Raw genomic sequence first — 22,812 nt, forward strand, 5'->3', positions numbered from 1 at the left:
ACCTCAGCAATAGCAACCATATTTTGCTATAGGGTACCATGATGAAAAGCTACTTGACACCGAATCTGTCAAAAATTCAGCGTGTGCTCAACAGTCAGCTATATCCATTCAACACACTATTCATGCATAATGTTAATAAGAAACTTTTCTGACTGTTCAGGGTGGGTTTTATTAATAGAAATGCACATCCCATTCTTAATGCACAGGATAAATATTTTGTACAGAATATATCATGACATTAAGAATTTGAGAAAATTATTCTTTCCAAGATTGACTGAAAATAATTAACTCACTGCTACTGAAAGGTAAAATAGCCTGTTCCCTTATACATAAACAAGAATGCATCAAAACGACAGAACAAAGTCCCGGAAAAATTTTGGAAACATCTTCGCCAACTGGCAAATACCACCTGATATAGTTTTCCCTGAACTACCACAGCTTTCACCTACAACATACAAGGGAAAAGGCATGCACACTGCATCATCTTGAACGGGACTTCCGTGGTACCGCACAGTTTACAAGTTAGATGTAACAAGTAGATCTCTCTCTTTATCTTTTTGAAGTCCTTTAAGAATAGACAAGGGGAATATCCAAATCCAATCTCAAAGGGTCCTGTTATCCTTAAAACTTAATGAATGTTCCTTCCACAACAATATCAGCTTAAAAGACGAGCATGAATTAAGGTTTGTGGCAGATCTTAGGCGTTCCAGACCAGAAGTCAAGATAATTGTTCTTTATTTCTCCATTTATCTCAATTTTCTCTCTGCAGGAGGAGGAAATAGTTCTCGATTTACAGAGGCAGTTCATTTATAAGATGAGACATAAGAAGTACACATAAAGAACAATTACTGTGCTACATCCGCACTACCTCCATTCTCAGCGTTCTGTCTGCAGAGAATCCGTTTTTGTTTCAAAGATTCTCCTACAAAAGGCTAATGCTTGAAACAGTGCCTGTTGTAGGCAAATTCCTTAAAGGCAAATTCACGTCAGTAAAATTAATTAGGGAGCTCAGAGTACAGCACTCCCAACACCCAGACAGTGGCAGGAACTTGGGGATTGCTACAGCATGTATATATAGATCACCCCGCGGGGATCTACACAATTTACAGTGACAAAGTCAGTGAAGAGAGACTTCACAGAAGAGATCACATATACACCAGGATGCAATCATATAGTACCAATTCCAAATTCACACATGGTCATAAAGAGAGGTCTGCAATTGATATTACTGAGTTCTAGGAAAAAAATAAACTTTACATTTATGGAACTGTGCCCAAGTGCCCGGATCACAGGTTCAGTACACAACACCTTAACCAAGCCACAGGCCACGTAACAAACTTGAGCCGGATTACATATTTCAAGTACCAGCAAGCACAGGAGTATAGACTACAGTCCTGGCATACTTAGGGCAGCACAGACTTATTCTGACGTTAAAAGAGATAGATAGGATCAAGTCTAGGCAAGTATTAGTGACAAACTGCACTCAAGCTTACAGCATCGGCCCCAGCGTAATCATTCGGTGATAACTGACCACATTCTACAGTTGCTGAAAGAGGCAATACAATTTGTTTAGCCAAGCAGCTGCAGTTGCAGCATCAACAAACTATACACAACTTTGAAAATGCTCTTCCCTACGTACAAGCTCCTACCTGTGAATTTGTCCATTCCTGTGTAGATAGTCTAAGCCCTCCAAAACTTCTTTAAGAATTGTTGCTATTATGGATTCTTCAAGGACACCATTTTTGTGCTCTCCTCTGTTGACAATATACTTTATTATATCAAGCATTGAACCTATATTGCACATCCAGGAAAGAAAAAAACATACATACAGCATTATGACATCAGATTCTTGAGAAAGTTATAATTCTTCATTCTTTCTACGCTACTGCAATTTAAATCTTTGCACGTATGTATAAAGCCTTCATGTAACTAGCTCTCAGAATAAATCATATTGCTTCCTCATTGAAACTAGAAAAAAGCACTGTTTTTTTGTCAAGAATACAGTAACACTCATATCCATTAGAAATATCTACTAACAGCTTCCTAAGCTACCATTTATTAAAAATTCAGAAGTATTCAACATTTAAATAGACAAGTACAGCAAAGGTTTTGGTTTGTTATCCAGCTTAGATTACGGCTCATGCATTCACAACATAAACATGCAGCTGCAAGACTGGAAGGAGATAATCTCTGCAAACAAATGATGACAACATCCCTAGGAACACCCAATTTGACATTGAACTTCAGTTATTTCGAGGAATCTAACAGCAACTTTCTTTTTATCCAAGTATTTTTCAACAGCTCACAGTAAATTCCTGTCAGGAATCATTGGTTTCTCTCAGGGTCTATGCTCCCCCATCCCTACTTGTTTTAGGTCAACTAACTCAAAGAAGATACATTAGGAAAAAAAAATCATACCATTTCCTTGCAGCTAAACAAGTAAAACCAGTAACTTACCCCCACTTAACAGCTTCATAACCAGCCAAAGTTCGTCCTTCACCACAAAAGATGTGTAATAGGTCACCACATTGGGGTGATTGCATTGACTCATTGCTTGAATTTCTTTCTGTAAGAAATACAAAGCCCAACGTAACACAGCAGCTATCAGTTCTACTTGTATAGGACAGGAAGTTTAATTTCCAAAGTGAAATACTATAACAGAACTGAAGTATGCACAAAATCACATCAAGGCACCAAAACATTTCTATTTACCTATAGATTTACATGCAAGACCAAACATTATTGCAAAAAAACAAGGGAGATCTGGCCAGGAGATACAGGCATAAATTTCCTTCTGAGAGCAGCAAAGAAATTACTGTTGAAGTCCCAAATTCAGAGTGACCAATAGAGAAGGAGCAGTCTCCAAGAGCTAAAGGTGTGGATACAAGCTGGACAAAAAAATGCAAGGGAAGATCAAAACCTACTGCCTTTTCTGTTTAAAAGGGATATGAAAAGAGAAAAATGGGAACAGGTGAGAAAGGAGGAAGGAAGCTGTCAGACAAAGGACACCACTGGCTTGGCTACTGTGAGATGGACAGGTGGACATCAGGGCTGCACAATCAAACAGAAGTGCAAGAGGAAAAAGCAGTGTTACAGACCAAAAGCCAGAGGAAACAATTGACTAGAGGAGCACACAGTCACCAGCAGATGCACAACGTGGCACTACCAAGTAACACCATCTATGACACACCACAGCTGTACACATTAAGAATGACTGCCTTGTATCTGTTATTTCAAGCAGAGTCTTTTTTCTATTGTCTTTCACATAATTGTTTTGTAACACCTTTCCGGAAGCTCTCGTTATCCTGCCAGTCCTTAACATAGGAGTATTTAGACCTCCTCTGTACTGGAGGGTTTAGGCTCACACAGCTTAAGATCCCACAACCCCACTTCTCCCTCCCCACCTCCAGCTGCAGAACCCTGACATATTCCTGATGCAAGAGGACATGCTCCTGGAGGGTGAGCCAGTCAGGGAGCCAATCCAGCTAAAAACCAAGTTCTTCCATCTTCCCTCCCTCCCTGAAAAGCAACTGCTTTCAGGTGGACCTGTGCTACACACTGACCCCTCAGCACTGGTGCAAGGCAGGCACTATGGACATTCCACTTAGATCGATCAGAGCTGCACAGATACCATTTTCAACTTGCACCTCAGTTCAGCAGGTGTTTGGAAGAGGGTTCTCTTTTGTCACTGTCACATGTAATGCACTCAAGATCATAGCCCCTTTCTAGTATAAGGTTAATTATACGTGTTATATACTGTGATTTAATCTTGTGATGCCTGTTGGTGATTACTAAGTCATGCTGCACTTCGACACACACTTCAGTTAGTTTCGTCAAAACTCCCCTTCCCTAGACATTTACTGAGTCCTCAGCCACATAAGGATGAACGCCTGGATAGCCATTCAATGAGCCCGAATAACTGAGCAATCTGCAAAATAATCTCTTTCCCCCACAATTTCCCTCACAAGGCAGTAGGTGGAAAACAAAAGACATGCATGCGGGGCAGATTCCTCTTTCCCTGCAGACATGTCAGCTTAAACACAAGCCAAACTACAGCCTCAAGATCTTAATTCAGCTATCCATACCAAATCTCTCATTCTTTACTAAAACTTCACTTCTTCTCTTTTTATTTTTTCCTATGCTGGTAATACAGCAATGGCTCAAAAAGTCTACCTGCAACTACTGGGCAAAAATACACCTCATTTATTTCACTCACACATTAAAAGTGCAGAAACGTAACTAATTGACTGCGGCAAGCTTCATAATCTTTAGCTGAAAACTGCTTGGAATATTTTGTCTGCCTACATCAATCCATCAGCAGAAACTGAGCTATCACAGTAACCACGTCCAACGGCACCTTGTGTCTCAGCTTTGGTGACTTTTTCCAAAGAAAGTCTTTACAAAACAAAAGCAAACAAAAAGAAAACACCTATGAGAGATAAAGGATTAATACTTTCCTGGCTGAAATGTAATTTCAGACTTGTATTTCTGGAGAGCCTCTGTTACACACAGAATTATAAGCCTCCACAAACTTCAGTTACTTTGTTGAGGCCCATGATATGCACAGGTGAAGAAGAAAAGCATTCACTTAAAACACACTGTCAGAGGAAAAGCTTGCAGCAGGGCATCCAGGAGAATGCCCCAGAGCCGCTTTCACATTCACATGACTTTAGACATTTGACAGCACCAAAGCCACAATGGCATTTAAGATATAAAGTTTCTCCCTTGAGTCTCTGCTTCTCCCTCCCTTGCAGTAGCACCAGTGTTTGCGCGCCTGCATCAGGAAACACAGCCAGGTTAAAAGCTAAAATTCTTTTCGGCCAGGTTATTCCTGATCTGGTTTCACTGAGTAATTGCACAAAAATGTGCACTGGCCTAAGGGCAGGTAGGTGACACCCTTAATAAGCCGCTATGAGGCAGCTTTTTTCAGCGCCCAGCTGCAGCACCCACAGGGCTGAATCCAGCTCCCAGGGACGAGGCAGGCGCCACAATGGGATCTCCTCCACAGACACCTGGAGTGCAGCCATTTGAGGGGTTGGGCATAACATGCAAGAGGATCCTCCAGAAAGCCTGCCCTGAAGGACTATCCAGAGCAGAAATGGAAACACTTTAGAAAATCTATTCAATCCAGCAAGCCATTCTGCAGAATATTCTTTGTCGACCAAAGAAAAGTGTCAAATTTTTCGTTCAGTTTAAAAAACTGGAGGTAAGGGGATGGGGGAAGACACCCAATGAGGGCAATACTAAGGAAAGGAACTTTTTCCTCGGCTCATGGGGTTAGGTTACATTTAGGTTACAATAGTAAGGACACAGGGCCTTGCAGGAAACAAAGTATTGAATTTCAGGAGTTTGGCAGTTTGTGTAACCTTAGCATTATCTAAACTCCCTCCCCCACTGCTTTTCTATATTAATTGACACTGGCACAAATCCTACATCTGCTTAGGTGGGCACCAGGTTTGCTGCATTTTCCACTTCTCTGATGGCCACACAGCTGAGAATTTCTGAAGGGTGTCTTTGCACACCATCCATAAGCACTCAGCATCAGCATTTTACAAAACAGCACGTTCAGAGAGTAGACAAGAGTTTCATAACATCCTTGTGCCAATGGAAACTGTTTGATCAGAAAAGTAAGTGATTGAAAATCAGCAGCAAAAACGGTGCTAAGAAAAACAAAAATGCAAGAGCATCCTAAGTATTATCGATGGAAATAAAAATGTTAGCACAGTTATAACAAGAGTTTTAAAGGTCAATGGTGCCCTTTTCCAGAATAACATCTCTATTTTTCAAAATAAAAATTTCAATGTCTTTATTAGAGCTGAGTTGGATCAAATATACTTCCCCTCATAGGAAAAAAAAAACAAACCCACCAATTATATATGTGTATGCATGCACATGTGTGTAGACACATATAAGATAAAACGAATCGTACAAGGCTTTTTTTCTTTTATTTGTACCCTCCTAACCAGGAACTCTGAAAGTCAGAATCTACATTCAGATCAAAACAAATAAAAATAAAAGAAACAAATAAAAGAAACAAAATCTGAACACAGCAAAGCAGAAATTGACTTATGTTAAAAAATCAAGCAGATGGTATTGACAGTTGTCTTCATACCAAAAGAAAGCAATATGGGACCAAAACTTCAAGACCTATTGCCTCATTTGGCAGACACTGGAGATATGTCAGCAGTAAAGATATTAAGGCACTTGCTAAGGTAACTTTGTACAAGCTGGTAACTACAGCCATTTTTCTAGACCACTTGGATATTTCTTGCAGATTTTTGGCAGTTTTGTATGGTTTTATCTGTTGTAACTTTCTAATTCTTAATTTCTATTATTAGTTCCAATTCTAATAAAAAAGATCAAAATTTGACCACTTTATATGACAATTATTAGTAATTCTAGTTTTATAGAAATGTTCCTTATGGGTTATAGATGTTAATACACCATGCACAACATCTCACCTTTCTAAACACAGTTCAGAATTAATCTTTAGAGTTTTTAGTTGAGAGTAAGCCTCACTGCCTCAGAGGTAGCTTCCACTACCACAATCCTCGTTCAAAAAACACAACGTCCCACACAAGCTGTTACATAAACTAAAGGCAAACGCCATCAGGCACCAGAGGAACAGCATTTTGGGTCCTCCACTGTAAACAAGTCATTTTATCTGAAGAAACTGGATGGACCATACCCTCTGTATCAAATTCAAGATATCTTTTGCACTGGCAACTCCCTGCTGAGGAGATCATTTCCTTCAGAGGCAGGAATTTCTGCATTAGAAAAAGCCCACAGTCTCTAGGCAGTAGTATAACCTGTGGAACAGAAGAGAGTGTTCTCACTTTTAGAATAGTTTTATGCCCAACTCTTGTTATGCTGCCTATATATAAATACACATCAGTCTTACAACCCTGACTAGGAGCATTAGAAAGTAACAGGTTTTGGGTTTTTAACAGTTCTTTGTGACTTTGCCTGGATTGCCATAAGCAGTGCAGAGGCAAAACTCTTGCAGTCCCTCTTACAAAGGGCCTCTTACACACCCTTTTCTCCTCTGATCAGTGACCCAAACAAACAGCATTCCTCAAATGGCTTGTTATAACCTATCAGATAAATACGCGTTATTAGATTTAACAAGAGTTTCCTTGTGTAGATGGTGGTGTAGACATTACTACTTTTCCCCTCAGAAGTTATAATTACAAAATGATCCAACAAGTAGGTTTTGCCATGTTTTGGTGCTTTAGACGTTTTAAGGAGACCTACTAAATTTTACCTTTATATTGTTAACCAGTGTTTAACCAAAGGAAAATGTATCTTTCCTCAGTGTTAAGAAAAGAGAGTCAACCAGAGGGTAATATGTTGAAAATAGAGTCTCCAGAAAGCAAGGGATAGGATTCTTCCCACTGTTTTCAACAGCTGGTTATCTCAAAATTAAAATTTGCACTTGTTGTTTTTGTGGCATTAGAAAATAAACATGAGCAAAATATATTCGTAGGGGAAGGGCATACTTCTTTCAGATTATTTTCAAATCCTTTTTCTCTATTATCCTGCATAAAATTCTACACTCCCTCTTGGGCCAAGCAAAAAATAAAGTCAAAACAGAAGACAGTCTCCATGTAATATGTTCCTCTCCGATATACTTACAAGTAATTCATCCATACTGGTTTGGCATTTTTCTAAGTTGATCCTCTTTATTGCTACACGTTCTTGCCTGGGTTTGCATAGTGCTGCCTGGACAACTGCCGTAGCACCGCTACCTGAAAATGGGCACAAAAGGAACAGAGTCTTAATACGGAGTTTAAACCAGTGATCAACATAAGAACCCCACACTTATGAAGAACTTAAAATCTGCTGTTTATCCTTTTTCAGTGCTTTCCTCACATGCATATCTTTCCACTAGCAAGACAGCCTGCACACTTCTCAAATGGAGAAGAAAAACCTCCCAGTTTCTGTTCCATACTCCACAAAAAATGACCTAGTGAACACCTTAAAACTGTGTGCTCATTTATGGAGTTACACCCACCATCTCAATGCATTTCATATGGCTTGGGAACCATTCCCCTTTTGTCTTTGGACATATACGTTTTAATGAAGAACATGACTTGCACAATTTAAAACACTGTGGGGGAGGAGTGCGTGCTTTATCAAATGTTATTTCTTTCTGCTCTTTCAGGTCAGTCCTTGTTTAACCAGGTTTTTGTTTCCACTATGCAAAGAACACAAAAACAACAATAAAATTGTATATGTCTAATCTTCTACAGTTTCACCTGTGTTCCTGTTTATTCATTGTGATTAGGATAACATCCTACAAAGACCATACCGATTCTTGTAAAGGGCACGGGAGGCACAGGTATCAGACCAACAATAACATGACGCACATTGCTGAATGGCCCAGCAGAGAAAGTCAGTGATGCCTACTTGACATGCAAATCATGAATAGCCATACAACTACACTGACAACAAAGCTCAGTGGAATTAAAGAAATTTTGGGGAAAGCATTAGGATAACCTCCTTTATCATGCTTTACTTGAACAGCAGCAGTAAAGGGTCTCCTTGTTTCTTTTATCAAGCACCCACTAGCTTTGCCTCAGTTGGTACTGCTGCACCAAATGAACGAAATAATTGCAAGCAATATTCAGAAAGAGTTTTGCTCAGGTTGCACACCTTGCTGTCACACGAACTACAGCAGTGTGTGCTTCCTCAAAGCAGTTACATCATGCTTATTCATGCAGAAATCTAAAATCCCCCCGAAGAGCAGTTTCTACCTGTAATTCTAACTATTTTAACATAAATCATGGATTTCTGGTAAGTTACAAATTGAGTAACATATTATATTGGCCTGCTCACACACTACGTTCTACTTATGCTCAGTAACTGGCATGTCCTAGATGAATACAAATAGTGAACAAAAAGCCTTTTGTTGTCAAACTCTACAAACATGGATTCAGTTACCAGTCGACTTAAGAACAATTGAGAGCTTTTCCCTCTGCACATCTAAAACCAGCACTGACAATACCTCATGACTGAAAATTGTCTGTATTTTAATTGCTTTTTGCTTAGCCATTTTCATGTATTGTTTGTTCACATGATGTTTTCACTCAAATCACAAAGCTTTTTAACTGAGTGTACGAATTTCATTACAAAAATTCTGAGCTCATCTTAAAAAAAAAAAAAAAAGTCTCAACAGGACTAACTAGTCATGTGTTTGCAGGATGCGGTCACAGGCAAATATTGACATGTCCTGTTCTGTCTGCTTACAGAAGAAAGCTTTTAAGAATTCCAATAATGTAAGTAATAAAAGAATTAAGAGAGATGTTAAAAATTAAATAAGGCATCCCAAAGAAGGAACCACAAAGTCAGCACAATTCAGCTCAATCTCTTTAATGAATTTCTCATTCAGTAGACATTGAGACAGAAATCCTCTCATTACTTTGTCTACACAATTCTAGGTTGAGGCAGAAGAGAGAGCCCAAATTTTTAACTATTAAGGATATAGGAACAAAGAACAATATTTTCCTTGATGTATCTTTTTCATTCATGCCAGTAGATCTATGTATGTGTAGGAAACAACCAGATTTTCACTTTCAAAACAGATTCATATACAAAAGCCATATACAGGACAAACAGAAAAAGCACACAGAAAAATTAGTCAACCAAGACCAATGAAATCCTGACCGCTTCTTCAAGTTAAAGTAAAATGCCAGTAAATAACACTTCAAAACATTCTGTAAAAATTACATTACAAAAAAAAAAAAAAAAAAAGTCTCATCATCCCCCTGATCCCATCCCCACTACATCACTTGGTTAAGTCTTGGGAAACCCCAAACCAAAGACTACATGCTTGCTATTCGAAAACTCTTGATAGCAAAATTAATCCTTATGCATAAGTTAAGAATCCATTTCTCTTTTGCCTACTGAAAGAGGACAAGAAGTGAGATTTTAGGACACAAACTAGAGTATGAAGTTTATTTATGTGAAAAGTCTTTCAGTGCATCACTTGGTGTTTTCTCCTCAGTCATGACTTGCAGTGGGATAGTTGTCACCATATAATGCACTGACAATGCAAAAAGCTTTCTATGTTTAAGATAAAGCCAATTTACCTTGTTTTCTTCTTCGTCCTGCCTTTTGAACACTGCGCAATACAGTATTTTGATAGTAAAGACAATCTGTGCAGCCTGCATTCTGAGTGAGATCTACATATAAAACCCATTTGAAAAAAGCAGTTTCAAGTAGGAAACAGTTCAAGTAGGAACCAGGCACTTTGTGGCTGTATACCTTCTTGCTCTTAAAAGATATTGCCCTCCCCTCCTCTGGCTCACAAGGTGAACCACCGGGGGTAAAGATGAGGAAAGTCTGCAGCTTTCCCATCTGGTCAGAAGATTCCTTTTGTGTCAATAAACACATGCCCTTCTCTAGTCAGCTAAACAAATTGAAATGTAAAGCGTTCCAGAGGAGCAGCTGTTACAAACAGGACTACTAAAAAAAACATTTCAATCGAGGGACAACGTACTGCACCAGTAATGCACTATCAGATAGTGAAACAAAATTCCCCCACACAATTATTTACCATAACAAATTTGTGTCACAGAAAAATGACTGCATAGAATAGATTACAATCAACCATTCCTTGACAGAAGAAATTACTTCTTCAGGTTATGCTGAACCTTACAAGTTTTCCAAAACCAAACCCTCACAGTAGAGAGCATATTAACTATGCCAGAACTACTTGTTTTAGCATCCAGTCTCTAGAAGCCTTTAAATGCAGCTGTCTCCTGAAGAAGAAAAAGTAAAGGATTACCAGTGGTCAGACTCAAAAAAAGAGCTTTGTAAGAAAGATGTGGTTTTGCCACTAATGGAAAAGCTGTTCTCCTGCTACAGATGAGCTGTCTTTGCCAATTTCCAAAGTTTGTATTGTAATAATACAATTTCAGTCCACGTTAAAGTGCCTACTACTCCCACTTCACAAAAGGCAACGAGTCATAGACCTTAATCTTGTCCCTGCATCCTTCTCTGTATTGCGAGCATGCCCTTACAGCCAACCTGTTCACGCCATGAACCATGCATTTTTATTTTTTTTTTAACTTACAGGAATTTAACCTTTGTGGAACCTGTCTCTAAATGGCAAAGAGAAGGACCTTTGAACAAGTGTGATCAACAACTGACACGAACATTTTAGTTTTATCTGCCCTCCACCAGTCAAGTCTCAAAAAGACAGCAAGCTGAGATGGCTGGACCATCGCACATGCACACCTCTGTCTTCATGACACTTCATTTATTCTGCGTTATGTATAAAGGTCTGGCACTTTCCACTCATTCCTCACTGCACAGTAACTATTAAAAATATAAAACAAACAACAAACCACAACTCGGTAACCTTATTAGCTCCTAATGATTTACCAAGTCTTTTTTAGTAACTCAGTGTTGCTCTACAGTATTCCAACATGAAACTATTTTAAAGATTTCTGTATTCATTAGGTCCCTTCAGACAATCTACCCAAAGAGACCTTCTTCAACCCCAGGGTTCCTCTACCCATTCTATGAAAAGCATGGAATTTGCTAGTAATCATGAGTTTTCATGTTGACTAGGTATCTGAAGGGTTAGGCAACAGTTGTAATTGAAGAATACTTAATACCTTATCTCAGAATCTATACAAGCTCTTATATACAAGAGCTATACAAGCACATTCTATTGAACCTCAGTTGAAATAAAGCCGTGCCTCACTACTAGAGAACTACACCCTGTTACCCCATACAGTCACGTCACATATTGCATGCAGTTTTGCCTTTGAAGCTGCAGTAGTAAGACAGTGTATCCCAGCTCTCTTACCAGTTTTATGATCCAACATGCTAATATGTAGCGCAGAACAGAGTTTTATTCCTCTCTGCTATCATGATTAGTGTTCAAAATGCCAACAACACAGCAGGAGTCACTGTGAGCAACCTACCTGACAGCCCTGCATTTCAAAACTGGACAAGTTTTAGCCATGTCAATCACAAAAATAAGATAAGACATATGACAAAAACATGTTTCTTCTAGTAAAAAGGTACCTACAAAGGACTTCAAGACTTTTGGGTAAGATACAGCACTGACAAACCTGAGGATCAACTTTAAGAAGCGTATCAGAAACGGACAGTAACCACAACACTTCTCCTTTTGCCTGACCCTGAGCAGGAAGCTGCACATACTCCAAATACACCTCGGTACTTGATACTGAAAGAAAGGCGCAGATGGGTTGCAAAGGAAAGCAGAGTGCTGTCAAACATCCAGGCGGTTTAATGCCCATACGTGCACATCATCACCCAAATTATCTTTTAACTAAGTACTCCATGGCTTTGAGTCTTCTTCCACGTCAGTCATGGTGCTCACAGGGAGCCTGGTACATTTCCAGATCTGGCATGAGAGTATCTTCACATATATTAGCAATCAACACCAAAGAAATGTCAGCACCACAGCAGGTAAGGAAAACCTAAACAAAAACAGTCCGCTTTCAGCAGGTGTTATCTTCTCCCTGACTTGTCATTTAAAATTAATGAGTCGTCTAAATAAAGAAGTTGAACGGGAACTATAGTAACCCAAATTAGACCGTCTAGGCAAATCCCGCACTATAAACACTAGCCAAGATTAAACTGCTTTTGTTCTACTGCGCATCTCAAATACCTTCATAAGAAATGTTATTTTTTAATGAAAAAAAACTGTATATAAAAAAAATTCCACAGTCACCACTATTTCAGAATTTGCAGTCATCAGAAGTGGAATTTACCTTATGGAGGTGTCAGGATAAGACTGGCATGACCGGTACTCTCTGCTCCTGACCCCTGGTTATGTAGCTCACGTAACTAAATCCACTTCACAAGGCAAGCAGCCTTTCTCTGTGACTGAGTGGGTTAGTCATTCCCCTTCCCCTCATTATCAGTCCTGCGGATCAAGCAGACAAACCAGTGTCCTTCTTCCCCTCCCTACCAGCCTCAAGATTCCCAGGCACCAGGCCTACTCCTTCCTGCCTTACTGGCCTTGGAGGTACCAGGCAACCACGCGCTCCAGTGGTGGTGATGACCCCACCATAAGCACACAGAGCACTTGTCATAAAATCAAGCGGTTACAAGTCCTGAGTGGGAACCTGGACCAGAACTGCTGCTGGACTATAAGACCTGTGATCCCTGGTGGCTGAGGATGCCTCCACCATCATCTGCTTCCCCCTAGTTCTGACTGACTTGTATGCTTTTATATGATTTTCCAGTCTACATTGTGATTTTTATATTGATACAGCAAACTAAGGTACGCACTAAGATTTGATCCAATCTGCAGAGGGTCCAGGTGATTAGAAATCATAAGACATATTATAAATTCTATATTACATCATTTATAAATTGTACTATACAGACTGTGCTTTTAGAAATCCTGTGCCATTCTAATCATAAGTTCTGTGCTACACTAATCATAATATCTTGTTAAGAAAATAAAGCTTTAATTCTAACCACATTTGAGTGCCATCATCATTCTGCTAAGGATCCCTAAAAAAGCCTGCCTGTCCCCTTAGTGTAGTATGACAACTGGTAAGCTTGATTAACAGATTCTTAGGAGTAAACAGATGTTATTCTCTGGAGCAGAACTTACGTCTCAAACAACACAAAATCATCCTGCTCCTGTGTGCTAAAGTAGAAGAGTATGGGGGAAAACAACCAACAGACAAAGACAACTTAATAAATACAGCAAACCTACGCTAAACAAGTAACAAACATTCAGTTCTGACCACAAAACACCTTGAAACTCTCGTAAAATACACTACTTAAAACCTACAATACATAAATACAAACAGGCATCAAATGTGAAATGCAAACCAAGTATCTTGTTCCAGTTTGCAGAATTTACATTTTCCTCAAGTCTCATGGATTTCAGGTCTGCTTATCATCACTTTATATACCTAGTCCCTTCACTATCATTTTTGCAAGGTTGTGACTGTAAAGTAATATAAAGTACTTCATTTCAAGAGCTTAATGAACTATAGAGTATGAAACTCAATTTTGCAGTGAGAAGTCAAGTTCTATACCTGTAATGATCTCTCCTCTCAAGCATATTACCCTCCATACAAGCTGCTATTCTTAAAAGAAAGAAATGAAACAAGGTGTTATGCATAAGAATAAAATAAACAACACTCCATTTCAATATTAATTTTACTCTAATTTACAAAAATCATAGAACAGGAATTAGGAGTTCAATGCCACCAAGAAATGACATCTATCAGGTCAGAGAGTAAAGAGGTCACTTATCTTTACTCGTCTAATGAATGCCTAAAATGCCTCCCACTTTCATATCAGTATATAAAGGTATCATGAATTCATCAAACTTATGGTCTAGAAGATACATACACTGCTGAACAATGAGTGCCGTTACACAGAGCAGTCTGTTATTTCAAGAGATTTAAAGGAATACTTTTCTTTGGCCATGATGAAAAATATTTAACTAAATAAACCCATTTGAGCCCAGCACCTACAGGAAAACTACACTGACAGGAGCACAGATCACCTTTAGAAGTTCTCTGAAGGGACTCTCGAGAAAAGCAAAGCAAAGACCTGAGTCCCAGGTAATAACAGCACATATGTAAGACATATCATTATCTGTTAAACTAGCTCACAAGACAGAATAGGGGAAGAAAAGCTCTGAGACAGCAGAGCTCTTCTCCAGTTTACATTAGTTTTATAATCAGGTCTGCACTGGCTTCCTGCAAAACACAGAAGATTCCAGCTTCATTCACACTATAAATCTGTTAGAGAAGAAGAAATAGAAAAAAAAGTAACACCCAAAGAACATGCAGCAGGCTTCTTCACCCACGCTTCCGCTACTCCCGCGGCATGGCTGGCAGCACAGCTGTGCTGCACAGCCACCCAGCCGGCACATCGCGGCCAAGAGTCAGCTCCTGCCACACAATTACATTGGGGCTGTTGTGTGATAAGGAGAAATGTGGATGTATTGTACTTGATGTGAATGAACCCAACAAGTCCCTATTCATTCTGTATTTTCCCAAAAAAAGGCATGAAAAAGAGTTGAATTTAAGGATACAACTTGGTTTAAGAATTTATAACAAACATCAAAACAGATTTTGTCTGTCACGTTATTATCTATTCACCCTCACAATGCAAGGCAGATCTGCAGGTAATAATGTAAACCGCTTTATGTGGATTTTTTTGTTTTTTATATACTTACAGTTGTACCAAAAACTTGCAGTCAAATTCACAGAACCAAAAGCCAGACAAGAGAACACCTGTGTGAAATAGAGACACTTTCTTGCTGTTTTAATATGCCCTGGTTAGGGCAATGACCTGACAGGTCTCACTTTTGTTTGTTTGTTTATTTAAACTTTTTCTCGTCATCCATACAGTGTTACACAGAGGAAACATATATGTATTTATATGTATTGACAAGATTCCCCTAGCCTTCTTTTCTCCAGACTGTACAGTCCCAGCTCTCAGCCCCAAATGAAAGGTGCTCCAGTCCCTTCATCATGTCTGTGGCCAGGGACATGCTGAAGTTTTGCAGGCTCACGTCCGAAGTACAAAGACAACAAAAATTTCTGTTAAGAGAGACACTAAACCCTGAACAGGTTTAGTCTGTCCAAACTGAGACAGGACCAAGAGAGATAAGGTTTCTTTTGTTCCCCCACTTCCTTCCTACCTGCCTGTTCAAATCTCATTCAGCTGCTGAGTTTTCAGAATACCACGAAGAAAAGCCCTAGAATATATACTCCGAATAAAATATCTAGAAGAAACAGCTATTTCGAGCTAGAGATGTCTACATAACAAGTACAAGGAAAAAGAAACAAATTAAAAATAAATTACCTTTTTGTATTAAGGAAGGAAAAAGTTAACCTAGCAGTTAATTTGAATCGTACTGTACAACAGCAACGGCATCTTACCGTACCAAATATAGGTGCATGACACTGGCTCAGAAATAAAGTTTTCCTCCTAAGCTCACAGATGTAAAGAAACTACTTTTCTCCAGCACTCTTCTAATACAGAACCCGTTCTTCCTAATAAAATGCAAAATAAAATCAAACCCCCTTTCCTAGCATATACTCCTTTACAATGTTGCACTACTCTACTAATGTTTCACGGCCAGATATTTTTTAACTCCCAAGGATAAACAGCAAGATCAAATTTGCAATTAAACTACGAAAGAAAAGAAAGGCAGATTGCAATAATTTCATTCCTCCTATGTGTGACAGGGCAAGAGGAAATGGATTCAACATATGCCAAGGGAGGTTTAGATAGGACATTATGAAATATTGCTTCACTGAAAAGGTTGTCAAACATTGGAACAGGCTGCCCAGGGAAGTGGTTGAGTCACTATCCCTGGAGGTATTTAGATGTGTAAACGTGGTGCTTAGGGACATGGTTTAGTGGTAGATTTGGCAATGTTAGGTTTCCAGTCAGACTTGATGATATTAAAAGTTTTTTTCAAACTTAAACAATTCCATGATTCTGTGATTATCAATACAGAAACTGTTACTCGATGTGCATACAAATCCTACCATCTGGAAGGCAAAACTCACACTGGAAATTACTCTACACAACTACTTGAGAACTTGATATATGGTATTCACTGTGGGACCAAAAGTTACCTTACCAAGGTATCACATGAACGCCACAGAACTCTGCTTAACTCCACCTTATACAAGCAGGATAAATTGAAGATTTGCTATGATGAAACAGACTTCCTGCCTAGAAAAAAAAGCTGTTAAAAAAGAATTACTGTTCATGTCTGAAGTAGCACTATAAACAAATGGCGGTGTTGACTTAGTTGGCATATTTTATTGTTTGTCGTTTAGTTTGAAAGCAAACACTTGGAACAATTCTAATACCATGAATGCAATATTTTCCAAGTCTTCCGGATGCAACTACATAGTGCACCATTCTCTTCTGAGAATGAAGAACAGCAATCCTCCAAAACAAAGGCAGTATTGCTACTGCACTGTCATGAAGGTCTCTAATTAATACCGCAGTGTTGAGCTACAAAGCGTCTTCAGCTGGTTCACCCCAACAGAACGTGCCTGCTAGAATTTTAGTCCATTGTGGCCACACACAACAAGCAAAAAACTCACCTATTTCTCACCCTGCTTCTCGCATAACAATGGAAGGTCAGAACAATATAAATGTTATCATATTATTAAATTTCCATCGGGTGAATCTAATCTAATTCTAAGGAGGTTCCTATTACTAAGTCTGAAGTGGTTCAGAGCCTGGAAGCACAAGACACCAACAGAAATAAATCGTAAGTTTAAATTCAGTCTCTGTAATAAAATACCTTCAAAGGAAAGAAGTGAGAAGGTGAAAGCAACTTCATAACTGAATTGTGATCCTTCTGAATCTGAATATTTTCTTCTCAGAAGTCTACAGCAATAGCTCAAACTTATTATCTCATCTATACTACAGGGCAGACCCCACAATTAACAAGTAAATACACAGTATTTTTTTTTTGTCTGTTAAATTCACTATTTTTCTACCACCACCCCGAAGCAGGTATATATGGCACATCATTTGCTTACATCTATAATAATTATTTGTCCTATTAAGAAAACCCTCAGATATTCAACACTGATCTTCATCTTCAAGACCTTTAAGCTGACGCTACTTCTGAAATCATGACTAGTAATACTGACAATCTTCCAATCTTCAGTCTGCTTCTAGTCCTTATTTCTTTTGAAGTGTGTTAGCATAGCTCAGCTTAAAAGCTATGTAACATAATCATTACAGCAGCCTTATAGGACATCCTCAATTTTCACCTATATTTTTCTTCTGACCGGAATACCTCAGGGACAGCTAGACATCCAAAGTAATAATTAGGCTAATTAAACAGTTCAGAAATTGTTAATGATAAAGACAAAGGATTAATAGAGATGGCTAATGTGTCATACTGGGTTTTCACCGAACAGTTAAGTCACATACCTAGTCAAGCACCTAGGGGCAAAGGACTGGAAATATTAACTCCACCAGTGCTACAACCTCAATACTTTATCTGAAGACTGAAAAACACTGCTCAAACTTTTCACTGATCTTCTCTCGTGAGTGAGCTGTAGGACTGTCAAACTCAGCAACCCTGGAAAGCGACGCCTGGGAATTGTTCAGAGGCACGCTTCAAAAACCCACCAACTTCACCAGCACTGTCAGCATCTCACCACCGCCATGGAATCTTTCTACAAAACAGTCCCAAATCAGCTGAAGTCTACCTAAATGCCACGAAGCATACACACTCTTCACAAATATTAAGCTTTCTCCCTTTTACTGCCACCTCCCAACTATCTATTCTCTCCTGAAAGTCAACCAGCTCTCATAAAGTAACTATGACTTGACAACATATTCAGGAAGAACTAGGTTTCCCCTTGCACTGTCAGGTACCACATGATTACTTTTTTCTCCCTGTATACTACCCCCACTTTTTCTTATTACTACACCTTCTGTCCCAGGGCAGGGAAAGGGGTGTCGCATCTTTTTAGTCTAGTGTTCCTGGCCACCCCAGTACATGTTAAATACCACAGCATGGTCTCCAGTCAGAAGCGCTGTGCAGGAGGAAGTGAGTGGTAGAGAAAAGGAAGAGCTGCACTGACACCACACGACCCCAGGGTAGGCAAAAGAGATGGACAGCAGGCAAACTCCACCAATGGAGGCAAAAGAAAAGCATTCAACATGTACTGATTGCATCAGTTACAGAGCTGATCACACTACCATAGAGAACTTGGTACAGTGCATACAGAGACTGATATAAGAAGGAAAAAGGGAAGTTTTAAAGCAAATTCTTCTCCCAAGGATTTCATACCAGCATTGCTTCATTCTGCCACTGCTGGGTAATACTGTGCTTACACCCACAGGCTTCAACCATGCCACCCTTATGGACGCCCAAAGACCTTCAAACTTAGCAAGAAATAGTGAAATCTAGCAGAGCTGTCAGGATCTCATCCTACCAGCAAGGCTGTGCTGCAAAAGGCAGAAATAAGTAAGAATCCACTTATTCAAAAAAGCTAATTATTTATTTAACCTGGCTTCTAAATTTGGGCACTGGTAAATTTCCCAGTGACACATTCATATTCCAAGTTCTACAAGCAGATTGTTCTTCTTCTGCTGCTACTGCTCAGCAGTATTCCAGCCACTTCAGCAAACCCAAGAAGTTAACAAGAACAACTACCTTAACTTGATTTTAAGGTCCATTGTTTAAACACCATTAAATGCTATTATCACTGGAAATAAAACCAGCTTCTGCCTACTGCTGCTTATAGTTCTGATTTATTTTAGAAAGATGGAAGGGAGAAGGGTCACACAAAAATGAAACATAGCCTACACATGTAGCAAATACATCAGCCACCCTCATTTCCTTTGCAGGGAAAGCTCACTGGTTTTGGCCCCCAAGCCAACCAGAACAGATGTGGTTTTGTTTCCATTTAACAAAGAGAAGCTCCATTTGACAAGCAGATTCTAGAAAAAAAAAAACAACTGGTCTCTGACCTAAGGGAAAGCAATTCTTCACTGAAAGGAAAAGAAAGAGTAAAATAGTTCTAATGTTGTTTCAGAGCAACACATGACCCAACGTAAAATTGCTCTCCCAGGTCTACAATCGGCCTCTCCTATCTAAGAACAATGCTGGTTACAAGCAGTGGTTCCATTTTGAAGATGCAAAGCCTTTCTGCTGGAAGCTCAGTGAGAATCAAAATCATGCAGTCCCTTCAAATTTCTATACGCTTACCAGAACTGCTCTTTGCCTGGCACTCAAGCAGCTCCGGTGGAGTCAGGACTCTCTAGGTCTCACAGGAACTTGGATGGCAAGGGGAGAGAAAGCATTGGGACAAGAGGGCCAAGCATAAGCGAGGGAGGCAGATTCCAAGAGCATGAAAGCAGGGCATACTTTCTGTAAATTACCATCACATAGCACAAGCCTGATGCACTGATTACGTGCTCCTTTATCCTTCCAGTTAACAAATTAACTTTAAAGCAAGCTTTATTTGCCAGTTACTTGCAATCGTGAGAAACCCAAAGCAAGTTATATACAATTTTCTTTATTTTTGGCTATTTTCACACCATTCAGGTTCTTGTGAAACATAATTAATCATCTTCCTGACAAGTCTGAATTCCAATTGCATGACTTAAAATTCTTTTCAGAAGTCACTAAATTATATAACAAAGTCTGATCACTGAATCACTTACAAAGCCTAATGTCTTGGAAGCAATGAAAACTACAGCCTTGTCTTCATTATTTCTAATGCAGAAATTTCATTTTCGTTCAAAAAGCCAAGACATTTCCCAAGACTCCCTTCCCCAATACTATTACTATTATGTGGAGACAAGGTGAATAATTAACAGCTACAAGCTCTGCACAGCCTCATTAGCAGCACAGCACTGCGAGTGTTCTACCAGGTATTTTTAAATTGCGCTATAACCACCTTTACTCTGACAACTGAATTAGAAGCCACTCCTTATTAAAATACTAAATGAGGATTTAACATTTCTACAGTTTCTTCAAATGGTTATTAGCTGACAGAAAATCTTGACCAATTATTTCCCAAAATGTAAAATTTTAATTTACAAAGCAGTAAACTCTTCCTGTCAAACTACAATTGTACTAAGTAATGTTATGAAGGCAATATTTAAAGTGCATTCATGGTGCGAATTTTGAGGTTGTCCCATGCAGAGACAGGAGTTGAACTCAATGATCCTTGTGTGTTGGGACGTTCTATGACTCTTAAGAATATGCCAAGGCCACTATGGTAACTTTTAAGATTTATTTTTAAAAGTTAATTAAGATTAAGGAACGTAATTTGTTTTGGAGCAGAATTAAGGCAGGTACATCCTCCACTTTACAAAGAGCATAAAGACCTTAGATAGTCTTAAGTTTTACTTGTCAAATTATGCAGCTTCTTATGTAAGAATTACAGGGGTTTTGGAAACAGATCTCTGCCAGAGCAAGTATCAAAGATTACTATAGCTTATGGTATTTCACTGAGCACAGTCTGATCTAATTTGCAAAATATACATAAAAACTTCTGCGGAAGAAAGCCTTTCAGCTGTTTTTTTTCCACTAAAAAAAAATCCCTGTTAGGCACAGGGGTAAGAAATTTTGGAAAACAGGAATGAGATGTTAGCATTTGATTAACATAACAACATAGAACTGTAATTTTATCTCTAACTATAGGGAGGCTTTTCAAAAAAGCATACACAATGTTTACAAACTTGAACATCAGTTCCTAAGCATCATTATCAGAGACCTCACTACAGAGTCAGAGATGTCCAATAACAATGAATATAGGAAAGTCTATTCTCTGACAAAGAGCCATTAGCAATACACATGCAGGGGGGAAGAAAGAAAAAATAAGTAAATAATATTCCATAGAAACGCCAGCAAAGACCCTAGAGCCATTAACGGGAAAGTAGCTCATAGGCTGCTTACAATAAGAACCATAAAATCAGCAGAACAGTCACTAATGGTAACCTGTTCTACACCAAATCCCAACACATTTGACTTTGCCACATAAAGTGCAGCGTTGCTACAAATCACAAGATATTTTGAGCTAAAAGTTAGAAACGCAAAACTAGATGAAAGCCTCAGTTCAACAAGGTAACTTTTTAAATGAGTTGCAGTCAATATAGGTAACCCGTCACACAGAAGCAGCCCTCTGTTTTCCAATTAATTCTATTTTCTAGCCAAATTTGTTTTCCAAGTCAGTTGCAGCACGAAAGACAAAACTATAACCTTACAATGAAAGCTAGCGCTCAGCCTAATCATGAGACAATCCACTGCTTTTCCATAACAGAATCTTCCTTCCACAATTATCAACACAGGCTGACAAACATTAAGTTACGTCCAGCAGAAAAACACCAACTACAACACAGCTTTCCAAAAACAAGGGAAAGCCATTTGCTCATGTAAGTTTAAGTAACCTTTTAAAAACAAAACAAAACCAACAACAAAACAAAACACACAAAAAAAAAGAAAACCAAACAAAACAAAGAAAAAACAAAAACCAACCAAGATTTAAAGCTGCTTTTTCTGACCCATGTGATGTAGGGCTCATTACAATTTGAAAAGTACAAATAAAATTTTAACCCTCTTCAATTTTCAGGTTTTCATGTTGATTATAATTTAAATGTTTGTTTCCTCAAGAATTCTATCGTTTCTGAGAAGGACAAAAACTTGCATATGTAACTGACATATATTTGGGTAAATCTGCTTCAGCTATTTTACTTAGAACACTCAGTTATAAACCCAAACTGAATAAGAACATCTCTCACAGTTTTGCTTTTATTACCTTTATTTTTTTAAATCTAAGTCATATCCAGCTTAAAAACACTCCCAGCACATACATTAAAATCCACTGCACGTTCTAACTTAATGCATTAAAATCACAGAAAGAGATCTCCCAGGTCTTCACTAAATTAAATCTGTCTCTCACTTAATAGCAATTGCAGTTCTCATCTCTGTGACTGGCTTTGGATCCTCTTGTCCTAACAGTCAGGGATTCCCCTTCTAACTTCCAAATAGCTGGATGTATACACAGCCTGTATCAATCTGAATTAACATAAGAATTTCCTTTTCTCGTATACATTTACAGATAGCGATCAGAATGGTTTCTTCCTGCTCCAGAAAAGATTTGTATGCATTATGTAGGCATCAATAGGAAGAGCCTCTTCCTTGCATCAGAGCTATCAATCACACAGCCATGCAGCAAGTCAAATAGGGAACCTGATCCAAGAGAAAACTAACCCAGCAGAAGAACTAGTTCTCTCTCATATCAATGCAATCCTTTCAACAACTGCCCGTCAGAGCAGATTAAATGTATCATG

At 38.8% G+C, this 22,812-nt stretch overlaps 1 protein-coding gene across 3 annotated transcripts in view; it reads right to left on the bottom strand.

Annotated features, from left to right (window-relative positions):
* The window catches only part of STK39 (serine/threonine kinase 39), a 98,910-nt gene that overhangs the window by 73,140 nt on the left and 2,958 nt on the right, over positions 1-22,812 (bottom strand). For 2 of the 3 annotated variants that reach the window (XR_008450338.1, XM_054069567.1), the window contains exons 2-4: positions 7,636-7,748; positions 2,458-2,566; positions 1,650-1,791 (exon numbers count right to left, since the gene is read on the bottom strand). Coding sequence is in view for 2 of the 3 variants with exons in the window: in XM_054069567.1 (XP_053925542.1) it covers positions 1,650-1,791; positions 2,458-2,566; positions 7,636-7,748 (364 nt within the window). In the remaining variant the exon portion in view is untranslated. Of the gene's footprint in view, positions 1-1,649; positions 1,792-2,457; positions 2,567-6,688; positions 6,810-7,635; positions 7,749-22,812 lie in introns of those variants that run through there. The other variant, XM_054069568.1, reaches the window with a different exon arrangement.

The sequence above is a fragment of the Cuculus canorus genome, chromosome 6 (genome assembly GCF_017976375.1).
Source record: "Cuculus canorus isolate bCucCan1 chromosome 6, bCucCan1.pri, whole genome shotgun sequence".
In the NCBI taxonomy this organism is placed as follows: Eukaryota; Metazoa; Chordata; class Aves; order Cuculiformes; family Cuculidae; genus Cuculus; species Cuculus canorus.